The sequence below is a fragment of the Myxocyprinus asiaticus genome, chromosome 36 (genome assembly GCF_019703515.2).
Source record: "Myxocyprinus asiaticus isolate MX2 ecotype Aquarium Trade chromosome 36, UBuf_Myxa_2, whole genome shotgun sequence".
NCBI classification, from domain to species: domain Eukaryota; kingdom Metazoa; phylum Chordata; class Actinopteri; order Cypriniformes; family Catostomidae; genus Myxocyprinus; species Myxocyprinus asiaticus.
Genome location: NC_059379.1, coordinates 7921434 through 7936373, shown reverse-complemented (window position 1 = coordinate 7936373; position 14940 = coordinate 7921434). Strand labels below are relative to the sequence as shown.

General features: G+C 37.8%; 1 protein-coding gene across 1 annotated transcript; it reads left to right on the top strand.

The window, feature by feature from the left end:
• The first annotated feature begins 6190 nt into the window (after positions 1-6190).
• Positions 6191-13969, top strand: LOC127427331 (60S ribosomal protein L38). Its single transcript, XM_051674885.1, has 5 exons — positions 6191-6246; positions 6417-6442; positions 6911-6971; positions 13148-13270; positions 13903-13969. Exons 2-5 carry the CDS (start codon positions 6440-6442, stop codon positions 13926-13928), a joined length of 213 nt encoding a protein of 70 aa, XP_051530845.1. The 5' UTR covers positions 6191-6246; positions 6417-6439; the 3' UTR covers positions 13929-13969.
• Positions 13970-14940: the final 971 nt, after the last annotated feature.

Here is a 14940-nt window from a genome sequence, read left to right as displayed (position 1 = left end):
CTTTTTACAACTACATTTAATAAGTTGTCTGAATACTCTGCAAAAAAAGGCACATATTAAACCTCCAACAAAACACATTTTCCCACCTCAGGCATCAAAGCGTTTTTATAATGTTCTATTTTTTATTTTAATTTTTATTTTTTCTGATTTGGACACCTGGATTTGATTCTTAACCCCGTCACAGACATAATGGAAGTGGTTTGAAAATTATTCTACTACACAATGCTGGTTATAACATAAACATACACTGGTGGCCAAAAGTTTGGAATAATTACAGATTTTGTTGTTTCGGAAGGAAATTGGTACTTTAATTCATCAAAGTGGCATTCAACTGATCACAAAGTATAGTCAGGACATTACTGATTTAAAAAACAGCCCCATCACTATTTGAAAAAAAGTCATTTTAATCAAATCTAGACAGGTCCCATTTCCAGCAGCCATCACTCCAACACCTCATCCTTGAGTAATCATGTTAAATTGCTAATTTGGTACTAGAAAATCACTTTCCATTTTATCAAACACAGTTGAAAGCTATTTGGTTCATTAAATGAAGCTAAACATTGTCTTTGTTTTTGAGTTACCACACTACGCAATAGACTGGCATGTCTTAAGGTCAATATTAGGTCAAAAATGGCAAAAAAGAAACAGCTTTCTCTAGAAACTCGTCAGTCAATCATTGTTTTGAGGAATGAAGGCTATACAATGCTTGAAATTGCCAAAAACTGAAGATTTCATACAAAGGTGTACACTACAGTCTTCAAAGACAAAGGACAACTGGCTCTAATAAAGACAGAAAGAGATGTGGAAGGCCAGATGTACAATTAAACAAGAGGATAAGTACATCAGAGTCTCTAGTTTGAGAAATAGACGCCTTACATGTCCTCAGCTGACAGCTTCATTGAATTTTACCCGCTTAACACCAGTTTCATGTACAACAGTAAAGAGAAGACTCAGGGGTGCAGGCATTATGGGAAGAAAAGGCCACTTTTGAAACAGAAAAACAAAAAGAAAATGTTAGAGTGGGCAAAGAAACACAGACATTAGACAACAGATAATTGGAAAAGAGTGTTCTGGATCTTAACCCCATTGAGCATTTGTGGGATCAGCTAGACTGTAAGGTGCGTGAGAAATGCCCAACAAGACAGCCACATCTATGGCAAGTGCTGCAGGAAGCGTGGTGTGAAATGTCACCTGAGTATCTGGACAAACTGACAGCTGGAATGCCAAGGATCTACAAAGCTGTCATTGCTGCACGTGGAGGATTTTTTGAAGTAGTTTAAGAAGTTTTGTCTTTTTTTTTTCAAATTGTAATAGTAATTTTTCACATTATTAATGTCCTGACTATACATTGTGATCAGTTGAAAGCCACGTTGGTGAATAAAAGTACCAGTTTCTTTCCATAAGAGCAAAATCTGTACATTATTCCAAACTTTTGGTTTCCAGTGTATAGGCTACCTACTGCCCATGTGTCCCTCATACCAATTTAATGACTACAAATATAACATTTATGAAAATTCTCTCATCTTTATTTGGTGAAGCTATGAATATTTACATTGTGTCTGTGGTCTCATCATTACATATTTATGGATTAAAATATAATTTTGAAAATACTGATCTAATATCTTAATTTCATGTGATGGGTTGAGTTGTTAAACTTGACAATACCAACCTGACTATAATTCACTTCAAAATATTAATACAAATTAAGATATTTCTTATAAGTATCTGCACCACGCTGTTGAAGAAAGCTGAATGTTGTCACTTCTGGTTAATAATGTCACATAGTTGGAACGAAAATTTTAAACTATTAAAAATGTTAAATGATAAACTTTATAGCCTGTTTTCTTTTTTTTTTTCTTGTGCAAAATATCATTTTCAGCAAAGGAACACAAATAATGTCTACATTAATGGAATATATATATATATATATATATATAAAGTGTGCACATTTTATTAATTGTTTTCTATGTACAAATTACGTGAAGTGCATCAGGGACATGGCACAATGCTTTGTATAAGATAGAAATAAGACATTCTTTTATGATAAAGATTATTTTAATGCATTCATTATTTTATTGTATTATAAAAGACATATAAACATCTTGTAAAAAGCTTTCAACATTTAATTTTGAACCACCACTTTAAAACGTCTGGGGCACTGAAAAATGACCAAATCCCAGGAATTAAAACAACTTTTATGTTCACCTAAATAAAACGAAAAAGAAAGAAATACAAAAATGTGTCTTTTTAATTAAAATACATTAATCAAGCAGGCTACATTTGTCAGGAAAAGATCTATAAGTTTGGGTTAGTTGGGTCAGTGAAATCTGAGGTTACGTTTACAATAAATAAACAAATAATTAAAGAAATATATACACTCAAGAATGTAAAATAAATTATGATAAATAATAAAAAGCCACACATTTGTTTTATTGTATTTTTTATTGTAATTTTTATTTTTTTTTATATTTTTTTTTTTACATTAAAAAATCAGGCTACACCTATGATATACAGTATTACAGGACTCCTGCCCCAACCCTGTGGTGGACCAAAACTGGCTGATGATCTGAATGTGTTCTACTGTAGATTTGAAAGGCCCAATCTCACACCCCACACCCACTCTGACCTTCACTTCACACAAACACCAACACCTCCTGCAACCCCCCTCCTGCTACTCAACCTGCACTTAAGATCTGTGAAGAAGAGGTGTCCCATGTCTTCCAAAAACAAAAGATAAGGCAACACAGGGCCCAGATGGCATTTTACCCACGTGTCTTAGATCCTGTTCTAACCAGCTGGCCCCCATCTTCACACTGATTTTCAGTAGATCACTGGAGCAGTGTGAAGTCCCATGCTGCTTCAAATGCTCAATCATCATTCCTGTCCCAAAGAAACCAAAAAAAAAAAAAACAGGACTTAATGAGTACTGACCTGTCGCCATGACGTCTGTGGTCATGAAATTATTTGAGAGACTGGTGTTAGCCCACCTGAAGGACATCACTGGACCCTTTCTATATCCCCTTCAATTTGCTTATCGAGCAAACAGGTCTGTGGAGGATGCAGTCAACATGGGATTGCATCATATCCTGCAACATCTGGACAGACCAGGGACATATGCAAGGATCCTTTTTGTGGACTTCAGTTCACTGTTCCCAAGTCTATCTGTCAGTGGATTACCAGCTTTCTGATGGACAGGCAGCAGCTTGTGAGACAGGGGAAATTCACTTCCAGCACCTGTACAATCAGCACTGGTGCCCCCCAGGGATGTGTGCTCTCCCCACTACTCTTCTCCCTCTACACCAATGACTGCATCACCAAGGACCCCTCTGTCAAGCTCCTGAAGTTTGCAGACGACACCACTGTCATCGGCCTCATCTGAGATGACGATGAGTCTGCATACAGAAGGGAGGTTTAACAGCTGGCTGTCTGGTGCAGTCAAAACAACCTTGAGCTGAACAAACTCAAAACAGTGGAGATCATTGTGGATTTAGGAGGAACACCCCAACACTGATCCCCTCACCATTCTAAACAGCACTGTGGCAGCAGTGGAGTCATTCAGGTTTCTAGGCACTACCATCTCACAGGACCTGAAGTGGGAGACCCACATTGACTCCATTGTGAAAAAGGCCCAGCAGAGGTTGTACTTCCTTTGCCAGTTGAGGAAGTTCAACCTGCCACAGGTGCTGCTGATACAGTTCTACTCAGCTGTCACTGAGTCTGTCCTCTGCACTTCAATAACTGTCTGCTTTGGTGCAGTTACGAAATCAGATATCAGAAGACTACAAAGGACAGTTCAGACTGCTGAGAGGATTATCGGTTGCTCCCTGCCCTCCCTTCAAGAACTATACACTTCCAGAGTGAGGAAAAAGGCTGGAAAAATTACTCTGGATCCCACTCACCCTGCACATTACCTTTTTGAACTGTTGCCTTCTGGCCGACGCTTCAGAGCTCCGAGCACCAGAACTGTCAGGCACAGGAATAGTTTTTCCCCTCAGGCTATCCATCTCATTAACAGTTAAAACTGCCTCATTGAGCATTAATTATGTGCAATTCACAGTCTAGTCTTTTTATATTTATCCAACACATCCAACCTCTTCTGCCATTACATTCCCTTGCACTGTATATAACAGATTTGTATTTAGATTTGCACTACGTATGTGTATATATGTATGTATGTACATATACAGGTGCTGGTCATATAATTAGAATATCATCAAAAAGTTGATTTATTTCACTAATTCCATTCAAAAAGTGAAACTTGTATATTATATTCATTCATTACACACAGACTGATATATTTCAAATGTTTATTTCTTTTAATTTTGATGATTATAACTGACAACTAAGGAAAATCCCAAATTCAGTATCTCAGAAAATTAGAATATTACTTAAGACCAATACAAAGAAAGGATTTAGAAATCTTGGCCAACTGAAAAGTATGAACATGAAAAGTATGAGCATGTACAGCACTCAATACTTAGCTGGTGCTCCTTTTGCCTGAATTACTGCAGCAATGCGGCGTGGCATGGAGTCGATCAGTCTGTGGCACTGCTCAGGTGTTATGAGAGCCCAGGTTGCTCTGATAGTGGCCTTCAGCTCTTCTGCATTGTTGGGTCTGGCATATCGCATCTTCCTCTTCACAATACCCCATAGATTGTCTATGGGGTGAAGGTCAGGCGAGTTTGCTGGCCAATTAAGAACAGGGATACCATGGTCCTTAAACCAGATACTGGTTGCTTTGGCACCGTGTGCAGGTGCCAAGTCCTGTTGGAAAATGAAATCTGCATCTCCATAAAGTTGGTCAGCAGCAGGAAGCATGAAGTGCTCTAAAACGTCCTGGTATACGGCTGCGTTGACCTTGGACCTCAGAAAACACAGTGGACCAACACCAGCAGATGACATGGCACCCCAAACCATCACTGACTGTGGAAACTTTACACTGGACCTCAAGCAACGTGGATTGTGTGCCTCTCCTCTCTTCCTCCAGACTCTGGGACCCTGATTTCCAAAGGAAATGCAAAATTTACTTTCATCAGAGAACATAACTTTGGACCACTCAGCAGCAGTCCAGTCCTTTTTGTCTTTAGCCCAGGCGAGACGCTTCAGACGCTGTCTGTTGTTCAAGAGTGGCTTGACACAAGGAATGTGACAGCTGAAACCCATGTCTTGCATACGTCTGTGCGTAGTGGTTCTCCCCCACATTTTTGAATGGGTTTTGTTTCACAATCCTCTCCAGGGTGCGGTTATCCCTATTGCTTGTACACTTTTTTCTACCACATCTTTTCCTTCCCTTCGCCTCTCTATTAATGTGCTTGGACACAGATCTCTGTGAACAGCCAGCCTCTTTTGCAATGACCTTTTGTGTCTTGCCCTCCTTGTGCAACGTGTCAATGGTCGTCTTTTGGACAACTGTCAAGTCAGCAGTCTTCCCCATGATTGTGTAGCATACAGAACTAGACTGAGAGACTATTTAAAGGCCTTTGCAGGTGTTTTGAGTTAATTAGCTGATTAGAGTGTGGCACCAGGTGTCTTCAATATTGAACCTTTTCACAATATTCTAATTTTCTGAGATACTGAATTTGGGATTTTCCTTAGTTAAATTAAAAGAAATAAACATTTGAAATATATCAGTCTGTGTGTAATGAATGAATATAATATACAAGTTTCACTTTTTGAATGGAATTAGTGAAATAAATCAACTTTTTGATGATATTCTAATTATATGACTAGCACCTGTATATATTATATATATATATATATATATATTGTCTTATTGTGTATTCTATATATACTTTATTTTCTATTCAATTTTAATTAAAAAAAAATGTTATTCAATTTTTTATTATTTTTTATTATTATCTATGTCTTGTTGCTGTTTTGTATTGTTGTGCACTGGAAGCTCCTGTCACCAAGACAAATGGCATGGGGTATCCACTAACAGAAAAGAGAGAGACCCTTCTAATAAATTGAATAAATAGACACACCGAGATAATCATTTGCTTCGAAAGTGCATATTTAAATTGAATTCCTGAGAAATTAACAAGACAATGGTTGTCTAATAAAATAGCAATCAGTGCGTAGTGCACTTAGTAGTCTGCCATGAGAAACAAACCCCTGCCGCACCAGTAGATGTCACTGTGAATTTTGACCGTTCCAGATCGAAAGTCCCTCTTGAGCCACCGTAGCTGTTTTATATAGTACGTTTACGCGGAAGACCCGCCCTTTTTCCCCTCGCTCGCAGGCTGTGTAAGTGTTAGCAGTTTAGCGCCGTCAAAATAATCCATTTAAATCTGCATCAATCCCTTAAAGTACACTTTACAGACATATACAACGAGAAAGCATAAATGTAAATGTATTATTAAACAGAGTATTTGTCTGAAGTTGTGAGTAATAAAGTCAGTTTTGCTTCCTTGCAGGGTCCAGTCGCAGCTCTGACGCAATGGTGAGGATCCGTTTGTATTTGCATTACTGTTATTGTATTAACGGATGCTCTTACACTTGTTTGCTGCTTTAGTGATATTTAGTCAATTATTTTGTCATAATGTGCTTTAAAATAATACTTCGAAAGGCCAGGTTGCTAGCTAGTGGTGTAGTTCTCAGCTATTCTATGTAGCATTTTAAATCCCAGTTTGCTCTGAGTATCATATAGATAGGTCAAATGTGTTATGTCCAGATGCTTTTTTATGAATAAATGACATATTTTGGAATAACTGACATGTTCGCATCTTACAGGACTGTTCAGATCGCACCTCTCACATCTTTAGATAAACGTGTTAAAATGGCAGTATGTGTGAAATACAACAGTCCGTTGTATAAAGAATATCTCAGGCTGTTGAAGGAAATTTAGATGTAAAACATGTTTAATTGACTAGTTATTTGTGTCTTATACGTATGTTCTTTATCTGTTTAGCCACGCAAAATTGAAGAAATTAAAGATTTCCTGCTTACAGCAAGGAGGAAGGATGCCAAGTGTAAGTTACATTTAAATTACCATTCATGTGCAATGGGGTTTTTCATAGTAGTTCTGAAGCTCGGTTGCTAAATTGTGGGACTGATAGTTTGCATAGGTATTGTTCACAGTTGGGATTACTCTCTAAGTTGGTGGTTTAACTAGATGTCCTTGTGGCAGTTTCTATCAGGACATCATGTAGGATAAGGATTGAAGTGCAGATGAATCACTATGGGACTGCTATGCATTTTGACACACGTAAAAGTAATCAACCTGGATTTTCCCATATAAGAGAGAATTCACCCATAAATGAAAATTTCTCATTTTCTCACCCTCATGCCATCCCAGATGTGTATGACTTTTCTTTTGCAGAACACAATGTTCGATTTTAGAAGGATTTTTCAGCTCTATGGGTCGATTGCACCAATACCACTTTTTTTCTCTTCTGATTCCAATATCTGAAATCTCAGTATCGGCTGATCCGATTGTTGTTGTTTGTTGTTTTTTTTTTTGTTGCATAATCGGTTTAGAATATCTTTACATTATTGTGTGGAACTAATTGGGGGTACACTGTAATATGTAAAACACAAATCTCTTAACTACACATTAGTTCAATATAAATGTATAGTCTATTAAGAAAAACACTATGGTTAACTAGTCTACTGGATAGTGTAGCAGCAAAATTAACAGTAATTCCACTCTTAAGTGATAAGTAGAAAAGGCAGGTGCTTGCTTAGTTTTTGTATCTAGATTTTAAAGGATTCAGATCTATTTTTTGTTCATTTTATTTGTGAGATATCAGTTCACTTTTCATTAACAGTTATTTTTTGGAACCTGTGGGTATATATATATTTCATATACCGCTTTCAAACAGCCCTCCTAAGCGCTCTTCCAAGAGTTATTGGTGACTAGCATTCATGCATATCGCCACCTACTGGGGAGGCAGGATTTATAGTAAACTTAATCTGATCTGTTTTCACCCACACCTATCATATCGCTTCTGTAGACATGGATTTAACCACACCTTTACCACATCTTATTATTAAAGTAATACGATTACTTTAATGCCGCCTTTGTTTTTGAGCTACAAACTTTTGAACCATGTTGACATTGTATGGACCTACAGAGCTGAGATATTTTTCTAAAAGTCTTAGTTTGTTTTGTGCTCAAGAATGTAAGTCATTCACATCTGGGATGGCATGAGGGCAAGTAAGTGATGAGAGAATTTGCATTTTTTGGTGAACTATTGCTTTAACGTAATGGAAAAGTGGCAGGCAAATATTTTTTATAAGGCATCCAAAAACAGTTTGCTTTCAAGTAACTTTGTAGAGTTTTATAGTAGGTAGAAGTTAATATTGTTTTTTAAGTTTGCAAGTTGTCCAAACACTTTGGGCCTGTTCTGTGGCCACTGTGTATTTACACGCTTGCTAGAACAATGATGAACCAAGTGCTGAGTTTCGCATCTCTCTGAAACGCCAGTTCCACCGGTTCACTGACACTTGCAGTCGTGTGCAGAAAAATGCATACTGTATTGTTGTTTGCATACTTATGGTCATAGAAATATTGAATTGCTGTATAGTGACTGAAAAAAAAAAACATTATTCTGGCTGATGAATTTGACCTAGATTTTTCCATTAATGTTTTGGGAAAGTGGCAGGACAACTGTTTGCTGCAAACATTTTTAGAAAGTGTCAAAAAACAATATTTTACTTGAAGTAGGGCTGTCATGATTATGAAATTTGGTTGATGATTAATTGTCTCGTTAAGGGCTTTCACAATATTTTTTCATGATTAGCTGTCATATAAATTGTCATTTTAAGGTGTGCTTTTTTTCTGCATGTGCGCTTCGTACACCTTAAGAAGTCATATTTACATATTTAACTTCAAATATATAAATAAAAAAATAAAATTATTTCCTTTTAAGGCTTTAAAAACGTATGAATGACATGAGAAATAATGTTTTTAATACATTCAGTCAGAGCGTCACTGAGCCGCACCATGACGTTCATGGCATTTATAAAGTATATTTGCTAAAAATTTCCTTATTTGGGCATTCATAGGTGATTGGAATGCCGAATGATCATAATAATTTGAGACAACCAGGGATGGATCAAATAACCGCAATAAAACGGTTACTTAATAACCGTGACAGGCCTACCTTTAAGTAATTTTTTTGGGGTATTCAGTGTTTCCCGCAGGAGTTTGTGAGACTGTAGTGGGTGGACCATGGACCCTCCGGGGGGGCATGCCCCCCATAAGAAAATTTTGTACATTTTAAAGTTAAATGCATCAAACTGGTGCACTTTAAGAGCAAATTTAAGAGGCAAAACAGTTTGCATACCCTGGCAGAAATTGTGAAATTTTGCTATTGATTTTGAAAGTATGACTGATTATGCAAAAAAAAACAACTGTCTTTTATTTAAGGATAGTGATCATATGAAGCCATCTATTATCACATAGTTGTTTGGCTCCTTTTTAAATCATGATGATAACAGAAATCACCCAAATGGCCCTGATCAAAAGTTTACATACCCTTGAATGTTTGGCCTTGTTACAGACACACAAGGTGACATACCAATTAAAGGTTAATTTCCCACACCTGTGGCTTTTTAAATTGCAATTAGTGTTTGTGTATAAATAGTCAGTGAGTTTGTTAGCTCTCATGTGGATGCACTGAGCAGGCTAGATACTGAACCATGGGGAGCAGAAAAGAACTGTCAAAAGACAGTTAGGATATAAAAAGATATCCAAAGCCTTGAAAATGCCAGTCAGTACTGTTCAATCACTTATTAAGAAGTGGAAAATTCAGGGATTTCTTGATACCAAGCCAAGGTCAGGTAGACCAAGAAATATTTCAGCCACAACTGCCAGAAGATTTGTTTGGGATACAAAGAAAAACCCACAGTTAACCTCAGGTGAAATACAGGCTGCTCTGGAAAAAGACGGTGTGGTTGTTTCAAGGAGCACAATACGACGATACTTGAACAAAAATGAGCTGCGTGGTTGAGTTGCCAGAAAGAAGCCTTTACTGCGCCAATGCCACAAAAAAGCCCGGTTACAATATGCCCGACAACACCTTGACACACCTCACAGCTTCTGGCACACTGTAATTTGGAGTGACGAGACCAAAATAGAGCTTTAGGGTCACAACCATAAGCGCTATGTTTGGAGAGGGATCAACAAGGCCTATAGTGAAAAGAATACCATCCCCACTGTGAAGCATGGTGGTGGCTCACTGATGTTTTGGGGTTATGTGAGCTCTAAAGGCACGGGGAATCTTGTGAAAATTGATGGCAAGATGAATGCAGCATGTTATCAGAAAATACTGGCAGACAATTTGCATTCTTCTGCACGAAAGCTGGGCATGGAACGCTCTTGGACTTTCCAGCACGACAATGACCCTAAGCACAAGGCCAACTTGAAACTTCAGTGGTTACAGCAGAAAAAGGTGAAGGTTCTGGAGTGGCCATCACAGTCTCCTGACCTTAATATCATCGAGCCACTCTGGGGAGATCTCAAACGTACGGTTCATTCAAGACGACCAAAGACTTTGCATGACCTGGAGGCATTTTGCCAAGTTGAATGGGCAGCTATAACACCAGCAAGAATTTGAGGCCTCATAGACAACTATTACAAAAGACTGCATGCTGTCATTGATGCTAAAGGTGGCAATACACAGTATTAAGAACTAGGGGTATGTAGACTTTTGAACAGGGGTTATTTCATTTTTTTCTTTGTTGCCATGTTTTATGATTGTTCTGTTATAACCTACAGTTGAATATGAATCCCATTAGAAATAAAAGAAATGTGTTTTGCCTGCTCATGTTTTCTTTAAAAATGGTACATATTACCAATTCTCCAGGGGTATGCAAACTTTTGAGCACAACTGTATCTATGAAGAACTTGTGCTCCTCTGGACAAGTGAATTGGTCATTCACTTGTCCAAGTAAAGTTAGTTGTCTGGAGGGAAAAAAGGACATTTAAGTTAGATGCTCAAGTAACATGTCTTAATTTTATGTTGTGTATTTTTCCTAAAATTATGACCGATGCCCGACCTAATAGTGTACCAATGCAATCAACTCAATTCTCTGAGACAGAAATGTAAACTGCACTGTGTAGGGGAGGAGACTGTTGTCATATGATAATTATTTTATGTTACGTATGGTAGTCAAACGGTATGGTAGATTGACGGAGTGAGAGATGCATTGCTAAAGCAACGGCACAAAACACAATATTAGAAATCTTTTATGTTATTATGAGAAGTGTAAAAATATTTTCAGTTCATTATGAAACTAGCGGGACAAATTAGACAACAGTCTAGGTAATTAATGAGAAACACTGGTATTACAGTAGTTAACTTTGTTCACCTGTGGCTGATGATTTTGTTCACTGTAGACTTCTCATGTTGGCAGCAGGCAAAAAAACAAATCTTAGTACTGTTTTCAGTTTTAGGGCTTGTGATAAATTTTTAATAGGTTAATACAGTGGTGTGAAAAAGTGTTTGCCCCCTTCCTGATTTCTTATTTTTTTGCATGTTTGTCACACTTAAATGTTTCAGATCATCAAACAAGTTTAAATATTAGTCAAAGATAACACAAGTAAACACAAAATGCAGTTTTAAAATGAAGGTTGTTATTATTAAGGGAAAACAAAATCCAAACCTACATGGCCCTGTGTGGAAAAAGTGTTTGCCCCACCTGTTAAAACAACTGTGGTTTATCACACCTGAGTTCAATTTCTCTAGCCACACCCAGGCCTGATTACTGCCACGCCTGTTCTCAATCAAGAAGTCACTTAAATAGGACCTGCCTGACAAAGTGAAGTAGACCAAAAGATCTTCAAAAGCTAGACATCATGCCGAGATCCAAAGAAATTCAGGAACAAATGAGAAAGAAAGTAATTGAGATCTATCAGTCTGGAAAAGGTTATAAAGCCATTTCTAAAGCTTTGGGACTCCAGAGAACCACAGTGAGAGTCATTATCCACAAATGGTAAAACATGGAACAGTGGTGAACCTTCCCAGGAGTGGCCGGCCGACAAAAATTACCCCAAGAGCGCAGTGACGACTCATCCAAGAGGTCACAGAAGACCCCACAACAACATCCAAAGAACTGCAGGCCTTACTTGCCTCAGTTAAGGTCAGTGGTCATGACTCCACCATAAGAAAGAGACTGGGCAAAAATGGCCTGCGTGGTAGAGTTCCAAGACGAAAACCACTGCTGAGCAAAAAGAACATTAAGGCTCGTCTCATTTTTGGCAGAAAACATCTTGATCCCCAAGACTTTTGGGAAAATACTCTGGACTGACGTGACAAAAGTTGAACTTGTTGGAAGGTGTGTGTCCCATTACATCTGGAGTAAAAGTAACACTGCATTTCAGAAAAAGAACATCATACCAACAGTAAAATATGGTGGTGGTAGTGTGATGGTCTGGGGCTGTTTTTGCTGCTTCAGGACCTGGAAGACTTGCTGTGATGATAAATGGAACCATGAATTCTGCTGTCTACCAAAAAATCCTGAAGGAGAATGTCCGGCCATCTGTTCGTGACCTCAAGCTGAAGCGAACTTGGGTTCTGCAGCAGGACAATGATCCAAAACACACCAGCAAGTCCACCTCTGAATGGCTGAAGAAAAACAAAATGAAGACTTTGGAGTGGCCTAGTCAAAGTCCTGACCTGAATCCTATTGAGATGCTGTGGCATGACCTTAAAAAGGCAGTTCATACTCAAAAACCCTCCAATGTGGCTGAATTACAACAATTCTGCAAAGATGAGTGGGCCAAAATTCCTCCACAGTGCTGTAAAAGACTCATTGCAAGTTATCGCAAACGCTTGATTGCAGTTGTTGCTGCTAAGGGTGGCCCAACCAGTTATTATGTTTAGGGGGCAATCATTTTTTCACACAGGGCCACGTAGGTTTGGATTTTGTTTTCCCTTAATAACAACCTTCATTTAAAAAGTGCATTTTGTGTTTACTTGTGTTATCTTTAAATATTAATCAAACTTGTTTGATGATCTGAAACATTTAAGTGTGACAAACATGCAAAAAAATAAGAAATCAGGAAGGGGGCAAACACTTTCACACCTGTGTGTGTGTTTGTATATTATTAGAATTGTAACAGAATTAAAAGCATTTTCAGCATCAGTTTTGCTACTGGGGAAATGTCACCAGTATTGACTTATGTCTTTTGCTCCAACAGCCGTTAAGATCAAGAAGAACAAGGACAATGTAAAGTTCAAGGTGCGTTGCAGCAAGTACCTGTACACATTGGTCATCACAGACAAAGAGAAGGCTGAGAAGCTCAAGCAGTCCCTTCCCCCTGGTGAGTCTTCAGAACAACCCATATCACCACAAGAGAAACTACAGTGTTGAAAATAAGTTGATGAGTTCCATTTCTTTCTTTGCACAAACTTGATTTGGTTCTACCTTACTAGCACTTAGAAATTGCTTTGCCTTTATGGGCAGCATAATTGTACAGTATCAGAATTTTTCTGGTCATACTTAAAAGGATATGTCCAACAGGGCATGTAGGTAAAGGAGAATCTGGGCTCAGTGCTTGGATGTTTTGGGAACAGAGTTTATCAGTTTTGCTTCAGGCAGACAGTTGGATCTTGGGGGATGAATTTATCATTAAACATAGGTTTATCAATGATCTTTTGTATCATTTGCAGTGCTTTTATCTGTATTTTTATGTGTGCAAGTTGTCCAAACACTTTGGGCCTGTTCTGTGGCCACTGTGTATTTACACGCTTGCTAGAACAATGATGAACCAAGTGCTGAGTTTCGCATCTCTCTGAAACGCCAGTTCCACCGGTTCACTGACACTTGCAGCCGTGTGTGTGCTTTGATGCATGCTGTATTTGCCTCTTTAAGGACATTTAAATATTGATGCTAAAGTGTGTGTGTGTATATATATTAACACGGATTTGACCCCCTTTCCCTCTCTCATTTCAGGTCTGGCGGTGAAGGAGCTGAAGTAAACGTCTTGTTCAAAATGTTGTAATAAAATTGGGAAAATGAATCCTCTGTGTTGAATGTTTATTCAGATGTTTTATTTCTGATCCCTTTTTATAGAGGTTTTCTGGAGTGCTTTTTTAATATAAGATCTATTGTTTGCAGTGCATGCAAGTTATGACAGTACAGAGGTATTAAATGATCATGTACATGAAACAAGACATTGTAATATAATTCTATACACTTGCAAGTAACTGAAAACAGAGCCAAACAACTTCAGTATGATTTAATAATAATCTGCTAAAATTGAAATGCTTAGCAACTTGAAAGAGAAAACAATGCAAGATGTGCAACCATACTAAATTTCAATTGAGTGCTACAATAGACTGTTTGAGCAGAAATAGTAAGTGCAGAAGAGGTATATGCAAAAAATCTTATGCAGAAATATGTTGTAAATCGCAAGTAATACATGAGTTCCCCTGCCTTCAAACTTAGTGCTGAGAAAATGCAGCCATATGTTATTAGCTCTGATTCCTGATATTGAAATGACAAAAAATGCAGGTAATTTAAAAGTACTTCACGTCAACCTGAGAGAGACCAAACATCAACCATGGAATGTGTTCTTAATTAAATCTGAAACATGGGAACGGAGTCTAATAACTCCTCCCAAAGCTTTGTGTAGTCTAAGGAATTTTACAAAATATTCAATCTGTGTCTTGTGTATGCAAATGTTTCAAAGCACTTTTATGTCAGCGATGTAGTTTCAGGCTGTTTTTGCCATTGTCTGCAACTACTGGAGTTGTCCAGTAGATGGCAGCGTTTGTCAACTATATTGAAATTAATTAGTAAATTCGGCTTTTATCAGATTTTAAAGCTTTTAAATCGAACAACTAGTCTGGTGTTCCTTCTAATTAATACCCATAAAGACTGTAAGACTGTTTATATATCTGCTGAATCTTTTTTCAGTGCAATAAAACCACCATCAAAAAACTATCTTTCTATTCAAGCGCGCTCCCGCGATTCAAGCGTGCTCTCGTT

Bases quoted from the DNA above. Each gene is read 5' to 3' on its own strand.
- LOC127427331 (XM_051674885.1), top strand. The intron at 6,972-13,147 runs GTAAGTTACATT...TTGCTCCAACAG, and splicing joins AAGGAGGAAGGATGCCAAGT to CCGTTAAGATCAAGAAGAAC. The intron at 13,271-13,902 runs GTGAGTCTTCAG...CTCTCATTTCAG, and splicing joins CAAGCAGTCCCTTCCCCCTG to GTCTGGCGGTGAAGGAGCTG.